Source organism: Phoca vitulina, unplaced genomic scaffold, assembly GCF_004348235.1.
Source record: "Phoca vitulina isolate PV1807 unplaced genomic scaffold, GSC_HSeal_1.0 scaffold22, whole genome shotgun sequence".
In the NCBI taxonomy this organism is placed as follows: domain Eukaryota; kingdom Metazoa; phylum Chordata; class Mammalia; order Carnivora; family Phocidae; genus Phoca; species Phoca vitulina.
In genome coordinates, this window is record NW_022589725.1 from 12,596,203 (window position 1) to 12,618,035 (window position 21,833).

General features: G+C 42.9%; 1 protein-coding gene across 4 annotated transcripts in view; it reads right to left on the bottom strand.

The window, feature by feature from the left end:
* Positions 1 to 236: 236 nt before the first annotated feature.
* The window catches only part of PSMF1 (proteasome inhibitor subunit 1), a 43,644-nt gene continuing 22,047 nt past the window's right edge, over positions 237 to 21,833 (bottom strand). Inside the window, exons 5-9 of one of the 4 annotated variants that reach the window (XM_032419432.1) lie at positions 3,927 to 3,980; positions 3,091 to 3,249; positions 1,511 to 2,564; positions 1,274 to 1,407; positions 238 to 511 (exon numbers count right to left, since the gene is read on the bottom strand). In XM_032419432.1, the coding sequence (XP_032275323.1) occupies positions 2,513 to 2,564; positions 3,091 to 3,249; positions 3,927 to 3,980 (265 nt within the window). In that variant the 3' untranslated portion in view covers positions 238 to 511; positions 1,274 to 1,407; positions 1,511 to 2,512. The other 3 variants (XM_032419431.1, XM_032419433.1, XM_032419430.1) reach the window with 3 other exon arrangements.

The following is a 21,833-nucleotide window of genomic DNA, read 5'->3' on the forward strand; positions in this document are numbered from 1 at the left end:
TATATATCCACACAATGGAATATTCTTCAGCCGTCAAAAGGAATGTATAGTACTTAACACCGGCTACAGCGTGGACATGAATCTTGAAAACGTGAAGTGGAAGAAGCCAGACACAAAAGGCCACATATTGTGTGATTCTACTTAGAAGAACCGTCCAGAACAGGCAAATCCTTAGAGAGAAAACAGACTAGTGGTTGCCTGGGGCTGGAGCGGGGCTGGGGCGGGGCTGACTGTTAATAGGTTACGGGGGTTTCTTTTTGAGGTGGTAAAAAATGTTCAGGAATTCAATGTGGTGATGGACGACTACACTGTGAATACGCTAAAAACCACAGAATCGCACACTTTAAAAGGGTAAACTTTATGGGTATGTGAAGTATATCTCAATAAAGCTGTTATTAAAAAAAAAGTAACAGGTTATTGAGTGCTGATTTTATTGTTAGGCTTCCACCTTTCGAGTTCCACAAGACATACCTGCAACCATTCCCGCTGGCTGCCTGGGGACTGCTCATGGCTGGAAGGAGGGAAGTGGCAGCATGATGTGGAAGCTGCTGAAGGCCCCGTTCACCTCCCCCCACACAACTAAGACATTGTCTGTGTCCTTGATACAAGGAGACCCACGCAAAAAATGGCTGATTCTGCAGATGAAAGTCATGAAGTTTCTGTTCTCAGAAAACAGAATTATGTCTAAGACCATCCTTTTGACCTTTGCTACTAGAAAACCTAAGAGGCAAATCTATTGTTCCAATCATCTTTTCCTCGAATCATGGTTCTACAAGTGATCTTTCCCTGCTTGTCTGATGGTTTCTAGTGTGATGTTTCTTTAAATGCTTCCTTTCATAATAAAGGATGCTTGTGTGACCAAAGTGCCCCAAGTCCTTTCCGTAGCAGGTATGAACCAATTCCAAAACAAAAACATTCCACCCATTTGCAGGCCCCTGAGGAAGAAGACTATGGTGATTCCATTTGTAGCTCTGCCCAATCTCTGAGTCTCTCTGCAGAGCAGAAATGTTCTCAAGGCTGTGAGGTGGTCTTTTACCAAATCAGTGCTTGAGATGGGGTCTGCCAGAAATGCCCAAGCCTGCTCATGCTAGCCTCCCCACCCAGGCCCCAGTTTAGTGTACCCCTAACCCACACACAGACAGGCAGTCCCAGGCTAGAGCATATTAGCACACACCTCAGGAAGGCTCTGGTAGCCTACCCTCTGCCCATAGATAAATAGTATGCCCTAATATCAGGGAAAGAACCCAAGGAGCTGAGAAGTAAAAGGACCCACCCATGGATGAAATGCTAGTTGTGGAGGGAAAGTGACTAGTGCCTTGATCTCTTGCCTCTGAGCCTGGTGCTCTATGGTGCTCTTTCCACTCCAGCACAGGGGTTCATCACTGACCACGTCTGTCAGGCCTCGGGCTGAAAAGGATCCGGAGAATACCAGAGGTCAGGCGAGCCTGGACAAAGGCCACAGGCTTCTAGAGGCTGGGCTCCCTGCTCCTGCCAGAGTTCAATACCATACCCAGATGGAGCCCATGCTCCTCGGCTCCTCTTGTCTGGGCCCCGAGGGGCACCGAGTTACTGTAGGTAAGTACCGGACAGAGCCTTGAAACTTCATTCCTTCCTTTGCCCCCGTTTCTACAGGTGGCCACACACAGCAGCAGACACCAGAATGTTTTAGAGTAGGAAGGGCCCCTCAGATTTCATAGGCAACAAGAAAGCCCTGGGAGGGGAAAGCCCTTTGGGTCAGCTCAGTAAGTCAGTGGCAGAAATGAGATCAGCCTTCAGGTCTGTTTATTCTTCTGCTTAGAGGCTGCCATCGTCCAGGCACAAACGGACTGGAGGATGTGTGCAGACAGGTGGGACTGGAGGATGCTGCCCTTCTCAGAATGACGCAGGCTTTCTGCAGTGTGCCTGCCCTTGTGAAAGTCATCCTTGTGGCCCTATGGGGTTTCCAGCCCCTCATTTTCGGCCTTGCAACCACACTGGGACCCACCTTAGTGATGTCAGGAGCAAGAAAGCAATTTATGACGGGAAGGGGCCTAAGAAGCAAGAACAGGCCGTGGGTAGAAGAGTCATTTAGCCCCACAAAGATTAAACTCTCGAGTCTCAGAAATGGAAGGAGCTGGGCAGTAAAGAACAGTGGGAGACTGGCAACATGATTTTTGTATTGACATTTGGTTCTTATAATAACATCCAAAATGCGTTCTGTTCTTATGGCGCTGCAGCTGGGACAGCATCGGGCCGAGGGGAGATGTTGCCGGAGTCTCCCTTGAGAAGTGTGGGGGAGCTGGTGGTGAGAGAGACACACTGATTTCTCTTTGGGACCTATATGCAGCCAGGTGGAGAGCTGCAGCAGGTGCTTTGGCTCTGATAGGGGGTGGGGAGGCGATCCCAGCCGGCCCGCAAACACATGGGCAGAGTCCCTTGCCCCCAGCCCGCAAGAACACGGTTGCTGATGGGGCCAGCGGTGGCAGCTCCAGGACAGTGGAGGGAAGGCTGGGATGTTACATTCTTGAGGCCTTCACAGGTACATGTCATCGAAGCCCGGCGGGGGGAGATGGTCTGGGTTAGGTCTGGAATGGAAAGAGGGGCTGGTGAGTTGGGAGTGATGGAGGGGCCGGGGCACACAGGCAGATGGGCCCTGAGGGCAGAGGGAGCCTGTCCTCCAGAACGATGCGGTACTTTGTGGGGCTGAAGAGCATGTGCTCTACAGCCAGGGCTTGAATCCTGATTCTCCCACCTGGGAGAAGTTAATTCATCTTTCAGGGCCTTGATTTCTATAGGATGTGAAGGGTAATATGCACCCAGGAGTGTTGCTATTAGGATCCAGCGAGTCCCCGACACAGACTAAACTTCAGTAAGTGTGAGAAGCTCTTCCTCCTCTGAGTGCTCCCTGAAGGGGGCTGGGGGAAGGGGGCACCGAGGAATGGGGAGCTCCAGGGAGCCGTCAGGCAGGGGCCCGGAGGTGGCCCCACTCCCTTGGCAGTGGCGGAGGCGGCCGCAGCACCTCTGCACCTGCAGTCACACCCCTCGTTCCTGCAACGCTGGGCGGAGCTGCCATCAGGCCCCACTTCCCAGCATGCCTGAGTGAGTACCTACCCAGATGGGCTGGTCCCAATGGGTCCAAAGGGGTCAAAGCGTGCTCCTGGGGGCACAGCTCCTGGAGGAAGACGGTTTGGGAGGCCCGAGGATGGGTCAATGAGTGCTCTTGGGAAGCCAGACCTCAGGGGATCCACAATCATGCCACCTCTCCGACACCTGAAGCAAGAAGAAAAGATGGGTGAGCAGGTGTGGCAAGGAGCTGCTGGAGAAGAGGCGAAGGAGGGGAGAGTGGACTAAGAATGCCTGGGCCAGCTACTGTGGGCAGCTCAAGCAGACACAGGTGGATGGTTACCTGAGCGCCAGCAGAAATGGGCAAGAACAAGAACAACAAGAGCACGCGGCCTGTCCTTGTAGCTCTCCAGGCTCCCTGAACCCACAAAACAGAGATTCCTGCCATGTCCTACACCCAAGGGGGACAATTTGATCAAGAACAGGTGCCAGAATGCCAAGGTCCATGAAGAACCATCACAAGGCTCCGCAGGGCACTACTTTAGGTCTACGGACTAGTAGTAGCATTGAGACAATTCATGATGCTGGCTTTCTTGCGGTTTTCTTAGAGGGCCTCAGGGTGATCTGTGACCCCCCACTGGGGCCAGCAGGTGACAGAGGAGCTGCCTGCTTGGCTTGCTCGGCCCTCCCCCACAGCAGAGCTCGCCGCAGGGCTCCAGGCACGGCAGAGTAGAACAGTGGGGGGACTTAGCAGCCGCTCAGCCACGGCGGCCTCCTTCACCCCAAAGGAAGACTGACGGAAAGCTCTAAGGTTAGAAGATGAGCAGGGGCTGAAAAGTCACAGGAGTAGGCTGTGTTGCTGACCCCTCCCCAGCAGTACTCACCCAAAGGGGTCCAGGTCCTCTCCCCCGACAGCAAACGGGCCCAGGGGATCACACCTGAAACAAACAAGGGGCAATTACCACAAGTCCCAGAGCAGTCGGGCGCCTGGGTTCCCAGGGGCTTGAACCCGACGCCCGTGGGGTCACAACTCCACTCCCAGGCAGGGGAGAGCCCTGCCTGAGACCATAACACAAGGGATACTTCAAAGTGGTCTTCGGCACAGACTAACGCTGATAATGTTACAGGGGCAATACTGAAAAGAGCTGACCACAAAGCAAACACAAGGAGGATCCCAATACTGTCAAAAATACAAATATTAACCATGGTATCCTCCAGATAAAATTTTATTTATTTACATTTTTCTCAAGTTCCTAAACTTTGTGTAAAGAACCAAGAACTTTTAGATCAGAAAATATCCGAACACTAAAACCAGAACGCCAAGACCAAGATTTAAAAGCTTCCAGGATGGAGTGAGATGGGTGCCCACACACAGCTAGAACAGGGTTCCGCAGCCTTTTTCCATGATGGCCTCTGCAGAGGCCACTTCATTCCCACAGACACTGCGTAGCTGTTTACGCACTGCAGCCCACCGGAAGGCCACAAACCACTGTCACCTCGAAGAGTTTTCCACCCCAACACCAAGAGCCCATTTTTACTCTCACTGGGAATGCGCAAGCCAGAAGCATTACGAGGGTGTGCTTTCTGGAGAGCAATTCCATACTGTCTGACATACATACCATAACAGGCGTCTTTCAGAAATCTTAGACTCTTTGACCCAATAGTTTCATATCTAAGTATCCATCTTAAAGAATACATCATTCAAATTAAAATAGCACCACAGAGACTTTAATCAAGGGAACTGGAGTTGGCCTAAATAGGGACCAGTTAGGCACGTTATGGTATATCCCTAAATGCAATTATGGAGACAATGTTCTTAGAGAGTTTCAAAGTGAGATGAAAAGATGCTTATGCTCCAGTGTTAACTGTGGGGGAAAAGGACAGCCTAGGAATAGCCTAGGAAATCAACGGTGAGAAATGTGTGTGTGGGTGTGTATGTATAAATAAAACTAGAAAGAAGCACACTGAAAATATAAACAGTGGTAACTTACTCCTGAAATGATTTTCTTTATACTTTCCTGCTTTTTTCTATTAAGGATATGGATATAATAAAACAAAAAATATTTAGAATTTGCAAAAGCGTGCTTTAGAGTCTGCCTGGAGTCCTAGCGAGCGATACGAACCTGGCAGTTGTGAGGTTGGGGGTGGGGTGGGGTGTTCCTGCCAGACCTCTGGAGCTAAACAGCAGCTAAAATATGCTTATAGGTAAGGAGCCATTAAGTAAAGAACTGGGAAAAAAATCCAGAAGAAGGTGTTTCTTCAGCCAGTTCTACCTAATATGCTGGAAAGGATACTGTGATTTAGGTGGATGTGGCTAGGTTTCCAAGGGAAGGAATTTTTCCTGACCTAGATGACTGTTCCCAAGTCATGGTTCATGGAGCTGGTGGTGGAAGTTTCTGGTGACCTCTGTTATCATCCTGCCACCCTGGATACACCAGGTGTGCCGGAGAGTTGCGAACACCTTACTTACTATCCCTATGACCTGCCCTGCTACAGATCAGCAAACAGAAGGGGCTTCTAATGGCTATAAGAACACCTGGGAGAACAGAGCCGTATTGTTCCTGAAACACGCAGCCTTCTCTCTTTCTCTCTCCCGGGCCACAGAGCGTGGGGCAGGGAGAACAATGGAGGCTGGAAAGGCAGCTGCCGGGCCCGCCCTGACCACTGGGTACTTGAAATTGTCACAGCATATCCTTTGACTCAACACTTAACACACCCTCACTGTAACACATGCACACTTCTGTGAACTCGTTAAGTGCACGCTCAGAAGCCACATTAAAATAGTCTCAGTCCAGAACGTGTTGAATGAGGCAGGCTACAGGGATTAAAAGAAAGGTAATTTTTGTATATGGTCTCTGGAATCAAGCCCCTACTACTTCATCTGGTAATCAACTGAAGGAGAGTGTTACACACTAACGCTACAGGCGAAAGAGCCTGGCTGGGCCCATGGGACCGTATGTCCCAGCCGCAATGGGGCCCCTCTAGGGAACGTGAGGGTGGTCCTGACCACACACAATTTCTTCCTTCTGTGCTCCCCTCTCCTCTTAGATAAAAACAACACTCACTCCTCATTTCAGGTCAGGTTTTGCTACCGAACAAGGTTTGGCACCAGTCTTATGGAAAAAAACCCCTTGGTTTCCAGAGCTCTTTTGATATCAGAATTGCACATAAAAGATTATGAGCCCAGAAAAGTAAAAATTCTCCTTCTCACCTCTGTTCCCCAGCCTCCTAGGTCTTCTATAGATGACTAAGATATCAGTTTCTCATATGTCCTTCCAAAGATACTCTACATATAGAGTGAGCAAATATGCATCTCTCCTACTTTTTTAACAGATGGATGTGCTGAGCTCCTTATATACATTATCTCCTTTTGTCTTTGCAGCAGCCCTCTGAATACATGATTTTTATTCTTATTTTACAGATGAGGAAACTGATGCTCAGAGAAGCAAGGCTTCTTATACAAGGCCACAAACGTAGTAAGTGGCCAATACAATAGTCATCCCAGGTCTGCCCAACTTCAAAACCCATGCTCTTTTAACTGATGTATTGAGATCATTTACATTTAATGTGATTTTATGTGAGATGTTTAGATTTATATCTATCATTTATTATTTGTTTTCCAACTGTTCCCTCTGTTTTTCATTCCTCTGTTTCTTTTTTTTTTTAATTAATTTTAGGGTCTCTGACTAGATCTCTTTGTAGAGTTTTTTCCCAAGTGGTTGCTCCAAGGATTGAATATACATACTTAACTTCTTCAGTCTACTTAGAAACAGTATTTTACCGTTTCAAGTAGAAGGCCAAGACTGTACCAGCATAGACAGGTCCACTTATTCTTCTCCCTTTATGCTAGAGTTGATCCGCATTACACCAACATACACCGAGATGCTGTGATTTTTGCTTTCAACTTTAACATATTTTGGAGAATTCAAGAGGAGAGCAGTCAATTATATTTACCCAGACATTTACCTTTTCTATTGCTCTTCTTTCATTCCTGATGTTCCAAGTCTCCATCTGGTATCATTTGCCTTCTGTCTGAAGAACTTCCTTTAGCAATTCCTTTTGAGAAGAGCTGTTGACAAAGAATTCTCTTAGTTTCCTTTCGCTAAGAATATCTTAATATCCTTCGGAAATAAAGCAAAATATTTGCTGGATACAGAATTCTGGGTTAACAATTCTTTTTTTCTCCACACTTTAAGAATATGGATCTACTTCTTCCTGGTGTCCATGATTTCTGATGAGAAATCGACATTCAAGTTCTTATTCTTCTGTAAGCAAGTCATTGTTTTTCCCTAGCTGCTTTCATGATTTTTTTCTTGATCTTTAGTTTTAAGCAGTTTGATTACATGTCCACACATGGACTTCCTTGGGTTTATCCTATTTAGGGTTTGCTGAGTTTTTTGAATTTGTGGGTTTATGTCTTTTGCCCGATCTGGGAAGTTTTCAGGCATTATTTTCTTCAAATAATTCTTCTGTACTGTACTCTTTCTCTTCTGAGACTCTGATCACCCCAATGTTAGACCTTTTATAATTTGCCCACAAATCCCTGAAACCTCATTTTTAAATCTTTTTTTCCCTCTGTCTTGAGACAGGATAATTTCTAGTGTTCTATCTTCAAGTTCACTCTTTCTTCTGTTATTTAACCATTCTGATGATACTCATTCATCCAGTGAGGTTATTTTGATTATTTTATTTTTCAATTCTAAAGTTTCCATTTGGTTCTTCTTGATGGCTTCTTATTTCTTTGCTGAGACCTATTATTCCCCTCATTTCAAGACTGTTTGCCCTCACTTCTTGGAGCATTTTTATAATAGCTGCTTTATATCTTTGCCAGATAATTCCAACATCTGTGTCATCTCGGTGCTGGCATCTGTTGTCTTTTTGTGAGTTGACATTTTCTTGGTTCTCTGCATGCCCAGTAATTTAGGATTGTATCCTGCAAAGTCTGAACATTTGTTATGAAGCTCTGGAGGAATCCTGCTATTTTTGTTTTAGAAGGCAATCAACATAGCTGGGTTCAGGATCCAAATTCTGGTTTCAATGTCAGTTCTGTTTTCAAAGCCTTTTGCAGTGCTCTTCAGTTCTGTACCACATATGTGCTGCACTGTCCGAACCACCTCGGCAGTTCTACTCAAACTGTTATGTGCAGATGAATCAATGCAGGATCTTGCTAAAGTACAGATTTTAATACAGAAGATCAAGAATGGGACTTGAGATTCTGCATTTTTCACAAGTTCTCAAGTGACCTGATTTTGCTAGTCTGGGGAACACAAATGGCTTGGCCTGTCAGAGTACAAGTTCAGGTGGGAAATTTTGGTGGTCTGGGATTATCTACTTTGTTCTGCTAAGTGTGGAAACCTAGGACTGAGGACATGGGGATGCTGAGAAGTGTACATGAAAGTGTGTATACATGGTCATGTGGAGCACCAGTTACAGTGCTCTGAGTAAGTGGGACACTAACCCTTTCCTTTTCCCCACCCTGAGGATATCCTGTGAGTTCAAGGGTGAACTGGGAACTGAGAATGGCTGGGAAGTATTGCATTTAGGCTAGGTGAACAAAGATTTTTAAAAGAAAAAAAAGAAAAAGATATGCATAAATTATACTAACAAATTGTAAGAAAAATGTCACCATAAACACGATTCTTTTTGCTATTCTTTTCTAGTCTTCTTTCATAAACATGCTTTTATAAAATTATAATATTATAATTTTAGATCCCGCTGCTTTCCTCCACTTATGTCCTGTATTTCCCAAGTTGTCTGTCTTTGCTATTGACATTTTTAATGACCAAGTAATACTCATTCAAGTGAAGCAAATTTTTAACATTTCATCTTCGACTGTAGGTACTGATATTGCTTCTGGTCTGTGTAACTATAAATAATGGTGCAATTAATAATTTTTGTGCACATGTTTTTTTCCTGTCAGAAATCAGTAACTGTTATCCTCTGCTTGTCCCACCACTGTATGATGGAGGCAAATCTGTTTCTCTGGTTAAAAGATAGGAGTTGTGTTCAGGAGCTTCAATTGCATCTGACTTAGACAATCTAGAAGGTGAGATTGGGTCCTGCTAGCTGAGGAGATTCAGGTAAGATTTGACACTGAGCTGATACAGTAATGGGTAAGACTCTTAAGAACCTTAGGGGAGGGAAGATGTATTTTGCATTTGGGAGGCCAGAGGGTAGACTGTGGTAGGTAACATTTCTTGAAATGGCCCTGCTCCGAATTCCATGCTGTCTAATCCCCAGAACCTGTGTATGTGATGAGAAATCACTCTTGTGATTGTTTTATGTAATATGGCACAGCTGACTTCACAAAGGGGCGATGATCTGAATAGGCTAATCTACTCATACAAGACCTTAAAAAAGTAGAAAACTTTCTCTAGTTGGCAGCAGAAGAGAAGGTGGAAGGGGAGAGTCAAAGCATGAGAAGGGCTTGACAAACTATTGCTGGCTTTGAAGATGGAGGAGGCCACATGAGAAGAGGTGTCGCAAGTCTTCAGAAGCTGAGAGAGAGGCCCTAAGCCAACAGCCAATGAGGAAAGGGGACCTCAAGTCATACAAAAACAAAGAACTGAATTTGGGTTCAATTAGTTTACAAATGTTATGGGGATGATGCTTTTCTAAATAATTTGAAAGGAAATGGAGACTAATTCCAGCAATATGGCAAGGATAGGGAAACATCAAAATATAGTGGGAATGCCCAGTAGTACAACTGTTCAGGAGGACAACTGGGCAACATCAAAATCTTAAAAACAGGCTTAGTCCTTAATGGAGTAATTCTACTTTCAGCAATGTATGCTAAGGAAATATTCAGAGATGTGCTCTAAGTTTGAAAGTATGTTCACTGAGGTGTTAGCTGTGGTAGCACCAAATTAGAAATGACTTTGGCTAAAAAACCTCATGTGCATCATCCTTGATTTGTCTCTCCTTTGTTAAGCTAACCCATCAGCAAGTCCTGTCAGGTATACTTCCAAATATACCCAAGATCATCTGCTTTGTCTACCATTTACTACCTACCACCACTGTTTCTTGCCTGGGTGCCTGTGTCAGTTCTTGACCTGGTCTTCCTGTTTCTACTCTTGTCCCTTTATGATCCATTCTCTACAAAGGAACCAGAGAGATTCAAAAATAAAATGTAAACAGTATGAAGTCCCTCCTTTGTTAAACACACCCAGGGGTTCCTACTGCTTCTGATCTTGCCCCCAAGGCTCTGCATGCCCTGGCCCATGCTTACCCCTACAGTGTCATCACCCACCTCTCTACCCCACCAGTTTACTGAGCTCCATCACGCTACTTTCTCTTTGTTCTCGGAACAATCTAAGTCAAGATTGTTTCTTTCAAAATGATTGCTGACATGTGTGTTACAAGGAGGAAATACTAAGGGCTGAATCCTGCTCCAGTGTTTATGAGCTGTGTTGGTTTGGGTAAGTTAATTAACCTCTCTGTGCCTCAGTTTTCTTTTCTCTAAAATGGAGATAACAATAGCACCTATCTCATTCTCGTTATGAGGAATAAGAGAGATTACAATTTACACTTAATGTAACTGCTTGGCACACAGTAAGGGCTTACTAAATATTAATAGCTGTCAGAACCTAACTGGGATTCCTCAAAAGAAAAGTCAGTGGTTCAAGGGGTCCCAACCAGACTGCTTTCTACCCCAAATGTTCTGATGGGTCCCATTACCCAGGATCAAATCTAGCTCCTTAGCACACAGCGCCCCTCATGATGTGCTCCTTACATTCCCCTACTCCTTCCGTATGCCAGTACAGGCGAAATATGATGCCCCCGTTCCCTCCCTTGTCCCCCCAACACACACACACACACACACGAGATGATTTCACAGCCTCATTTATACCCACTGTCCCCTCAGCCATACATGCCAATTACTCCCAATATCACACAATTTTTATTAGTCCTTAAAACTTCGCCCATCAGGTATTATCTCTGTGAGGCCTTTCCTTCTACCTTGTCCCACTCAATCCTTCAGAATAATCACCCTTCTCTCTGTGCTTCAGTAGACCTCAGAAATACATCATTGTTTTTAAAAGACTTATGATCTGGAATGAACAGGGCCATCAGCCTGGATCGACTGTGAACTCCTTGAAGGCTGGGTCCATACCTCGTCATGTATTCCCAGTGCCCAGTACAGTGCTTGACATACAAGCAACACTTGGACCTACTTGGGAATAACAGATTGTGAGAAGGTCAAAGGAAAGGTTTTAGAGTTAGACCCAAGTTCAAATTCTGGCTTCACCACCTAACAGCTGTGTGATTTAGGGCAGGCCCTGAAATCCCTAAGCCCTAGCTTTCTCTCCCGTGAAATGTGACAACACTATCTATTTCTCAAGATTGTTTTAAGTCTCAAATGAGAATGTTTACAAAAGTGTAACACCTCGTACATAACGAAGAGTTCAATAAGTGGTATCCAATATTCTATTATTATATCACAATTTCCGCTTTATACTGGTTGTGATCAAGTTACTTATTATAGATGAACCTCAGTTTCCTTACTTGTAATGGGGATAGCCCTTATCAAACTCATGGGGTTGAGAGGATTAAATAAGAACATATGGATGAAGGCCTAGCTTGTTGCTTGGAATAGCTGACACTCAACAAGCAGAGGCTGTATAATTATTATTTATTATTATTTTTTTTAAGATTTTATTTATTTATTCATGAGAGACAGAGAGAGAGAGAAGCAGAGGGAGAAGCAGGCTCCCAAGGAGCAGGGAGCCCGTTGCGGGACTCGATCCCAGGACCCTGGGATCATGACCTGAGCCGAAGGCAGACGCTTAACCGTCTGAGCCACCCAGGCGCCCAGAGGCTGTATAATTATTATTGAACTAACTTGGCCATCCATGGAAAAAACCGAAGAGATCAAGTTTATTTGGCTCCAAGAGGAAAAGCAATGAGGGCAAATTTTAAGAACAGGGAATAATAGCTTCATGATTAATAATTTAATGAAATTAAATGAAAATTTAATTATTAAGGTGACATAGGTAGAGGATAATTCTTTTCAAAATACGGTGCTGGATATCAATATAGTAAAATATCAACCTATCTTGTACCACACATAAAAATTAATTTCAAATGGATTACAGATCTAAATATAAAAGGTAAAACAACAAAGCTTCTAGAAGAAAATATATGAGAAATTCTCCATGACCTTAGGGTAGGGCAAAGATTTCTCAACAGATCAAAAAAACACCAAACATAAAGAGAAAGCATCGATAAACTAAATTACATACAAATTAAGAACATTTAAATTAAAAAAAACACCACCAACAGAGTGAAAAGGCAAACTATAGAGGGAAAATATTTGTAATACATTTATCTGACAAAGGACCTAAATCCAGAATATATAAACAATGCCTACAAATCATAAAAAGACAAGACAACGAAAGAGAAAAATGGGCAAGAGATTTGAAAGACTCTTCAACAAAAGGGGATATCTAAAAGGGCTTGTAAACATTTTTTAAAACGAAAAAGAAAGGATGCAAAATGTCCTCCATAGAATCCTGGGGGTCCCCTGAAACTCGTTTCAGGAGGTCCATGAGATCAAAGCTATTTCATCTTAGAAGCTATGTGCTTTTTTTCACTGTGCTGAATTTGCACTGATGGTACAAAAGCAGTGGTGAGCAAAACCACCGAAGCCTTAGCACGAATCCAAGCAGCGGCCCTGAACTAGCTGTCAGTGTGCCCTCCCTCACCCGCCACGCACTACACACATCTAGTGTCACTTGAGAATGTCCTTGATAAAGTAGCAAAAAATTACCAAGTGTTCTAAAACTGCCATCTTTGAACACACCTCTTTTTTACTGTTCTATGTGATGAACTGGGAAACAGGCATAAAGCGCTTCTGCCGCATACAGAAGTACAATGGTACTTATCAATACTTTTGCAGTTAAGTTGCTAGCTGAACTGGCCATTTTTTCATGGAAAACCATTTTTACTTAATGAATGACTTGACAGACAAACCACGGCTATTCAGACTTGGGCTACATAGTAGACTCAAAACAATGTGAGCCTGTTACTACAAGGAAAGCAACTGACATTGTTGCCAATGATAAAACTGAAGATTTCAAGTGAAAATTAGCAAGTTTTCCAAATTTCCAAAATTTGGAAGTTTGTATTCAAATTTGATGGCTTCCCAGTACTGATGGTGATGAGATTGGTAATATTAATAAATGTGATTTGATATTGGATAATCAAATGAGTCAGCATTTAGCAAATCTGCATAACTCAGTGAACCACTATTTCCCAAATGATCAATACACCTTCTTCCAATACCATACCTGGGTAAAAGATCCACTCAAAGGACATGACAGACCAGTGGATTTAATTTAATTTTTATTTTTTAAGATTTTATTTATTTACTTACTTACTTACAGCGTGGGTGAGCAGGGGGAGGGGCAGAGGGAGAAAGAGCGAGAATCTCAAGCAGACTCTGCACTGAGCACAGAGCCTGACGTGGGGCTCGATCCCATGATCCTGAGATCATGACCTGAGCCGAAATCCAGAGTCAGACGCCCAACCAACTGAGCCACCCAGGCGCCCCTCAAAACATTATTAAACTACTCTTCTCTTTTAACTAATAACTTGTCTTGGTAAGGCTTCAACAAAAACGTCACTGCCTGCAGACTAAATGCAGAAGCAGAAATGAGAATCTAATTGTCTTCCATGCCTGATGATAAATAGGTCTGCCACAATGTGAAACAAGTCATTCTTCTCGCAGAATTTTTGTGTTTGGGAAAAAAAATATTTTTGTAAAAATTTCTTATTTGTGTTAACATGTGATGGGTTTATTATTGTTGTTTTTAAGTGAATGAATAAAAGTGTATTTTTAAAATTTCAGCTGTAATTTTTAATATGGTAAATATTGATTGATAAGAACCCAAGCAAGAACTCTTCTTTTTAAAAAAAGATTTTGAGAGAGAGAGAGCAAGCGAGAGAGAGAGAGCATGAACAGGGGGTAGGAGAGTAGAGGCAGAGGGAGAAGCAGACTCCTCACTGAGCAGGAAGCCTGAGCGGGACTCGATCCCAGGACCCCGGGATCATGACCTGAGCCAAAGGCAGTCACTTAACCAACTGAGCCACTTAAGTGCCCCAAGAACTCTTTAATAATTCAAAATTTAATAATTCTTCCTCAATAATTCAGAGTTCAAGACGGTTTCTGAGACCAAAAATGTTGAGATCTGCCAGCGTGGAAAATTTAACTCAATGAATCAAAAGAAAAAAACTATATACAGATGCATACAGCTTTACTATTTAAGATGAGAAATTGAACATGCTTAAAATACCCCATGGAGGTTAGGCAAACTGTAGCGTATCGGCAAGATAAAATATCAGATACTAAAAAAGATATGTTTAGCACTTTAGTAAACAGATGATGAAATTTTAAAAAGAAAACGCAGAACACAAAATATTGGAAACATTAAAAATATGTAAAGACAGACTGGGACTGAAAATGAATTTTGAATGACAAGAGCTCTACATCTAAGGGTTTATTTTTAGTGAAGCCCGTTAAGCGTAGGAAAAACTGGTTTTTCAAAACAGCGAATAGGATTTGGGGCATACGGTCTGACTGAGGACAGATGGAGCAAAGGGAAATGGGTTAGAATCGTTAAGACAACAACAACAAAAGTTGGGCTTAGATTAAAAAAAAAATCCTTCCCTTAGAGATGGGCTGTTTCCAGTAATTCTTCCCTAGAGATCTCAGGAGTAGGACAGACCTACTTTTCACTACCAATTCTCCATCACAATGGAACGTCCTCTCTACGTGTACTCCTGGCCTAGAAGCCAGCATCAGACCCAGCAGCCCTTGACAAGGTCTGGATACACATCTCCACATACTTAGGGAAGCAAATCTCTTCCTGCACGACGACGGACACCCTTTGTGTTTGCTTTTGGAGGTTCCCAGGGGTGGGCTACACAAGATGGGGGTGTGGAAGGCGAGCGGTGAGACACAGGACCGTATCCTACGGAAGGAGGCAGAGGCTCTTTCCCACTCAGAGTACAAGCCGCGGCTGTTCGGTGATGGGCTAATGAACACCCTGCAGCAGCCAGATGGGCCGGCTCCCATGCTGCTCTTTTTCCCTCCTTCCTGCCCTCAGGCCCCACCCCCAAATCCTGCATTTGAGGAAAAAACAAAAAGGTGAAAGTGTGAGTGCTGGTTGCCTGGCAACTTGGTGGTGGTGGGGGCCCTAATAAAGGAATCGATGTCATTACAGACATCTGTGCTGACAGAGGAAGGGGCTGGCGAGGAGGGGGGGTGGAGGGGGGATGAGTGGCTGACAAAAAGCCTCCTAAACATTCGCCTCTTCTCCAACCATCTCATGTAGTTCAGTGTCCTAGTCCTGGGAGACAGACTGGCTTGAGAAAGACCTAACTGAGGGAGGGCAAGGAGATGGATTTTTCTCCACACTCCGTGTGCACTCACTATACTGAACTTGTACACAAACTGATTATTACATGAACTAACACTGAAGGGTGCAGTGGGGAGAGCATAGGCAGAGCATAGGGCCCAGTCCTCACCCTCACAGTTAGGTAACGCTGGGCAGTTACGCTACGTCCTTATGCACCGTCTCCTCCTGTGTAAAGCGGGGATGCTACTGATCTTCTCACAGGCCTGTCTGGAAGATGAGCCCCCATAAATGAAAGCACCTGGTTCAGCGATCAACCCAGCCACCAGCCAAGAAACGGCAGTTACTCCTCTCCTTGATAAGCGCAAACAATGTTGATGATAAATGGACAATGTTCATAAGGGGCTGGGCCTAAATGCAGTCACCCAACACAACCTCCAGGTCCACACTCTCACACCTAAGTGGCTCTACTGCATCCAATCCTTTTCTGGGGGAAGAGGCTAGTCTTGAAAAACATAATCAAAGGTTCTGTCTTTGGGAGGACCCTCCACTCATTTCACCTTCAGTCTGGTTTTGATCTCGACCTGCTACCTGAATGGGATCTTATCAAACATTTACTGTATTCTCAGCAATGAACTCGACACACCACATCCTGAGAGACCTCTGAGACAGGCGTAATAATTCTCAAGGTGCAGATGAGGAGACCAAGGTGCTCCCAGGCTAAATGTGTTCACTGAGGGACAGGTAAAGCTACAACGTCAGGGTTTGAATCTAGGCCTGTGCTCTAGACCGCCATATGATACTCTCTCCTCGATACAGCGGAGGTGGGTGGGCTGGTGGAAAAAAGGGACCAAGTCCCACGTGCTAAGACTGGTATGCTGAAACAACGAGGCTCAGCTTTCTGCCTTACTACTGCCCCCCTCCCCGCCCCCACCACTGCACTTGGCTCTAACCACTTCCTATCCTTCCGGGGCTCTGCACAGGTCAGGCCTTCAATGCTGGAACACCCTTCCTACCCTACTCTTCACTGACTGACACATCCTCCGCATTCTTTAGGAGCCTGCGGAGAGGTCAGCCCCTTCTTGGGGAAGCCTTCCCTGAACACCAAGCGTGGTTCAGGCTCCCCCTGCATGTGCTCCCTAGGACACTGGCCTTCCCTGATGAGATGGCAGCAGGAGAAGATGGCGTCACTGGTCTTCTCGAAAGCACCCAAGGCTGGATCTAGTGCCTCACACCTAGTGAGCTCAAGAAATACTGTGACCTTAAGAACCTAAGTGGCTCCTTAGCATCTACATTTTTAAATACTTTTTATTTTAAAATAGAGTCACAGGAAGTTGGAAAAACAGTGCAGAGAAATCCTGTGTACCCTTCACCCAGTTTTCTCCAAGTTATACCACCACAAAGCTCCCTCATGCTACCTCCCCCACCTTTATAATCACACCTACAGCCTGCCCCTTCCCTAACCTCTGGCAAACACTAATCTGTTTAGCACGTCTATTAATACTGTTATTTTGAAAGTTGTTGTGTAAGTGGAATCGTACAGTATGGGACCTTTTAGAATTGGCTTTTTTCACTCAGCACGATGACCCTGAGGTCCACCGTAACCGTGTGCATCAACAGTGTGCTCCTTTACACTGCTGAGTAGTATTCCACGGGGTAAGTGTGCTTACCCACTCACCGACTCAGGGACATCTGGATCGTCTCCAGTTTTTGGCTATTACAAATAAAGCTACTATGAACATCTGTCTACAGGCTTCTGCATGGGCATAATTTTTGTTTCTCTAAGATAAATGCAGAGGAGTGCAATTTCTAGATCTTACCAGGAAGTGTTTGCTTAGGAAACTGCCAATGTTCTTGAATGGCTGTACCATTTTACATTCCCACCAGCAATGGATAAGAGATTGAGTTTCTCTGCACCCTCTCAGCATTTGGTATCATTTCTATTTTTAATTTTAGCCAATGAAGGATTTCATTGTTTAATTTCCATTTCCCTAATGGCTAATGGTGCTGAATACCTTTTCATGTGCTATGTGTCATCTGTGTATCCCTTTAGTGTGCTATCTCTTCACATCCTCATCCCATTTTCTAATTGTTTTTTTTTTTAACCTGTAGAGTTTTGAGTGTTCTAGATCTTTCTAGATACGATTGCTCTGTCAGGTGTGTGGTTTGTAACATTTTCTCCCAGCCTGTAGTTTGTGTTCTCACTCTCCTAACAGGGTCTTTCACAGAGCAAAACATTTTTAATTTTGATGAAGTACAATTTAACCATGTCTTTCTGTTAAAGGTTGTGCTTTTAGTGTCCTGCGAACGCTTCAGCAAGCCCTAGATTCAGAAGATTTTCTCCTGTGAGTTCTAAAGTGTTGTAGCATTAAGTTTCACATTTAAATCTGTGATCCCGTTTGTGTTACCAGCTCACATTCGTTCTGAGCCCTGGGCTGGTACCGTTGCTGAACTCATTATTATTACTGTTGTTACTGCTATTATTTGGTAGATTCCTTGGGATTTCCTATCTTGACCATTATGTCATCTGCAAACATGAACTGTTTTATTTCTTCCTCTCTTATCTGTATCCCTTTTATTTTTTGTCTTAATGTGGTAGCAAAATGTTCGGTACTACGCTGAGTAAGAGTGGTGAAGAGTGGATACCTATACCTTGTTTCTAAGGGGGAAAGCATTCAGCAGCTAATTTTAAATAAATCACTTCTGCTGGTATGATGATGAACCCATAAAATACCACTTAGGTACTAACAAACTACTCTCTAGTTGAAGGAAAGACATCAAAGTCTCAATCATGAGCAATCTCTTATAGTCTGAACTCAGGGACCTCATTTCCTTTTTTTTTTTTTTTTTTTTAAAGATTTTATTTATTTATTTATTTGACAGAGAGAGAGAAATAGCGAGAGAGAGAACACAAGCAGGGGGAGTGGGAGAGGGAGAAGCAGGCTTCCTGCAGAGCAGGGAACCCGATGCAGGGCTCGATCCCAGGACCCTGGGATCATGACCTGAGCTGAAGGCAGATGCTTAACAACTGAGCCACCTAGGCGCCCCTCAGGGACCTCACCTCATTTCTATTGTTATATGTTCACATTTCCAATAAAGCCAAGGCTAGGACCTTTTTTTTTTTCTTTTACAGTTTATTGAGATATATTTCACATATTATAAAATTCATCCAATTAAAATATACAGTGCAATGGTCTTTAGATGTTCATAGAGTGTGCAAATATTCTAGTTAGAACATTTTCTCACCCCAAAAAGAAACCCTGTACCCATTAGCAGTCATTCCCTATTCATGCCCACCAATCCCTCCACCTCAGTTCCTGGCAATGACTAATCTACTTTCTGTCTCTATGGATTTGCCTATTCTGGACAATTCACATAAAATCATACAATACATATCTCCTCTCACTTAGTAAAATGTTTTCAAGGCTCACACAGGTTGTGACATCCATCAGTACTTCATCCTTTTTTTACTGCTGAATAACATACAACTGTATGCATGTGTCACTTTGTGTATTTGATCATCGGCTGATGGATATTTAGGTTGTTTCCACTTTTTGGCTAGTATGAATAATACCATGGACATTCACGTACAGAAGTTGTACGTGATTATGTACACAAACAAGTACTATTTCACTGTGGTTTGGAGTTCCATTTCCCTAATGATTAATGATGTTGAGCATCTTTTCACATGCTCATGGGCCAGTCGAACCATTTTTAAATTGGGTTGTCTTTTTATTACTGAGTTGTGAGGGTTATGCATTCTGGATACAAGTCTATTATCAACTATGATTTGTAAATGCTCTCTCCCATTCTGTGGGTTATCTTTTCACTTTCTTGACTGTCCTTTGATGCACAAAAGGTTTTAATTTTGACAAAGTCCAATTTGTGCTTTTGGTGTTGTATCTAAGAAACTACTGTCAAGGTCATGAAGATTTATTCCTGTTTTCTTCTAGGAGTGTTATAGTTCTCTTATGCCTAGGTCTATGATCCATTTTAAGTCAATTTCTGTGTGAGGAAGGGGTCCAACTGCATTCTTTTGCCTGTGGATATAGAGTTGTTCCAGCACCATTTGAAAAGACTATTGTTTCCCCATTGAATTGTCTTGGCACGCTTGTTGAAATCAATTGCCCATGGATGTACGGGTTTATTTCTGGATCTTAATTCTATTCCCTTGGCTTTATATGTCTATTCCCTTGGCTTTATATGTCCATCCTTATTCTAGTGCCACACTGTCTTGATTACTGTAGCTTTGTAGTAACTTTTGAAATTGGAAAGTGTGCGTCTTCTAACTTTTTTCTTTTTCAAAATTGCTTTAGTTATTCTGGTTCTCTTGCATTTCCATATGAATTTTAGGATCAGCTTGACAATTTCTGAAAACAAAAACAAAACCCCAGAAAACAAAAAACCTGCGAACAAGAAACTCTGGGATTGGGATTGCATTAAATATGTAGATCAATTTGGAGAATATTGCCAATATTAAATCTTCCTATCTATGAACACAGAATGTCTTTCCATTATTTAGATCTTAATTTCAAAAACGTTTTGTTGGTTTTCAGTGCACAAGTTAACTTCTGTTCAATTTACTCTTAAGTATTTTCTCTTTGGGGGGGGTTATTATAAATGGGATCATTTCCTTAATTTTCAGATTGTTCATTGCTAATGTACAGAAATACAACTGATTTTTGTTTTTTTTTTGATCACGTATCCTGTCACATTGCTGAACTTGTTTATTTTAAGAGCTTTTTTTAGAAGATTCCTTCAGATATCCTATATACGAGGATCTCATGTAATTGGCAAACAGTTTGTTTTACATCTTCCTTTTTAATCTAGATACTTTTCCTTTTTGTCGAGTGATTGTCCTGGCTAGAATCTCAAGTATGATGTTGTATGAAAGTAACAAGAGCAGACATTCTTGTCTTGTTCCTGATCTTAGGGGGAAAGCATTTGGTCTTTCTCCATTAAGTAGGATATTAGCTGTGGGCTTTCTGCAGATGCTATTTATTGAGTTAAGAAACTCCTATTGCTAAATCCTTTTATCATGAAAGGGTGTTGGATTTTGTCAAATGCTTTTTCTCTGTTGAAATGAACATGTGGTTTTTGTCCTTTGTTCTATTAATGTGGTATGTTACACTAACTTATTTTCAGATGTAAAACCAACCACTTCTGGGATAAATTTCTTTTGGTCATGGTATATAATCCTTTTTCTACGTTGCTGGATTTGTTTTGCCAGTATTTTGTTGAGGATTTTAAAATCTATATTCAAAAGGGATACTGGTTTGTAGTTTTCTTGTGAGGTCTTTGGTTTTGGTATCAGGGCTCCACAGATCCAAACAAGGTCCAACACTGTATTTAGTTGACGTAACTCTTTTAATAACAGCCCCACTCTCCCTTTTTTCCTCATGCCATTCATTTATTTGAAAATGAAAACAGGGTTAATTTATCCTGTAAAAAATTTTCATGTTCCAGTTTTGGCTGGAATACATGTATCCTCATGTGTCTATTTAACTCATTCTTCTATCCTTCATGCTTCTTTTAATCTGGGAGTTATATCTACATCCAGGCTGCTGTGTAATTACGACTGCATCATATTAGAAGACACTTAATGTCTGGCTACCCCATTTTTAGTGTTAAGATTGATCTATGGGCTCAGGTGCTAGCATAGCAGCCTGATCTATTCATTATAAAGTTCTCCATCAACCTATTACCTAAGGGTTTTAGCAAACATTGACGATTTGTGCCTAGGTACATTATTTCAGGAGAAGTTGCGACATGGTTATTTTTGATTCTTTCGGTTCTTCCAAGGCTAAGAATTTTAATCTTCATAATTATAAACTCCAGGTCTGATTCCCAGTTAGGGTGGCAGGGCCTCCAGGTGCCACTGTGGAAGCCCTGGGGGATTTTTGCTTGCCACCTGGTTGGAGGGTCCTCACAGCACTTGAGGCAGACGCCAGAGACTCGCACGTTCTACATAATGAATTCTACATTAGAAGAATGACCTGCATCCCACACAACTTTCAAAGTCTTGTTAGGTATTCAGGGAGGCGTAAAGCCTTCATAAATTACCCAAGTCTAATGAGACACTGTCCATCTAATATTTTGTTTGCCATTCTCCTAAGAACTGTTCATCATTTCTGAAAAGTCACGTTAGCAACAGCAATACAGTTTATACTATTTGAGTTTTGCTCCAATACATATGTATATGCCAGCTTTTGTTATTGTCAAATTCAACGTAATTCCATATACAAGCGCAAATGTCTGACTAAATTTTCCAGTGTAACTGTGCTCAGGCATCTACACAATCAAATAGACATTATCTTACTAATTACTCTCTATTTCTCATTTATATGATAGTTAGGACTTTATACTGATTCCTTTTGAAGTGTGCTTTCAATTCGATTATCTATGAATTTCATTTCAAGAGAAGTAAAGGAGATT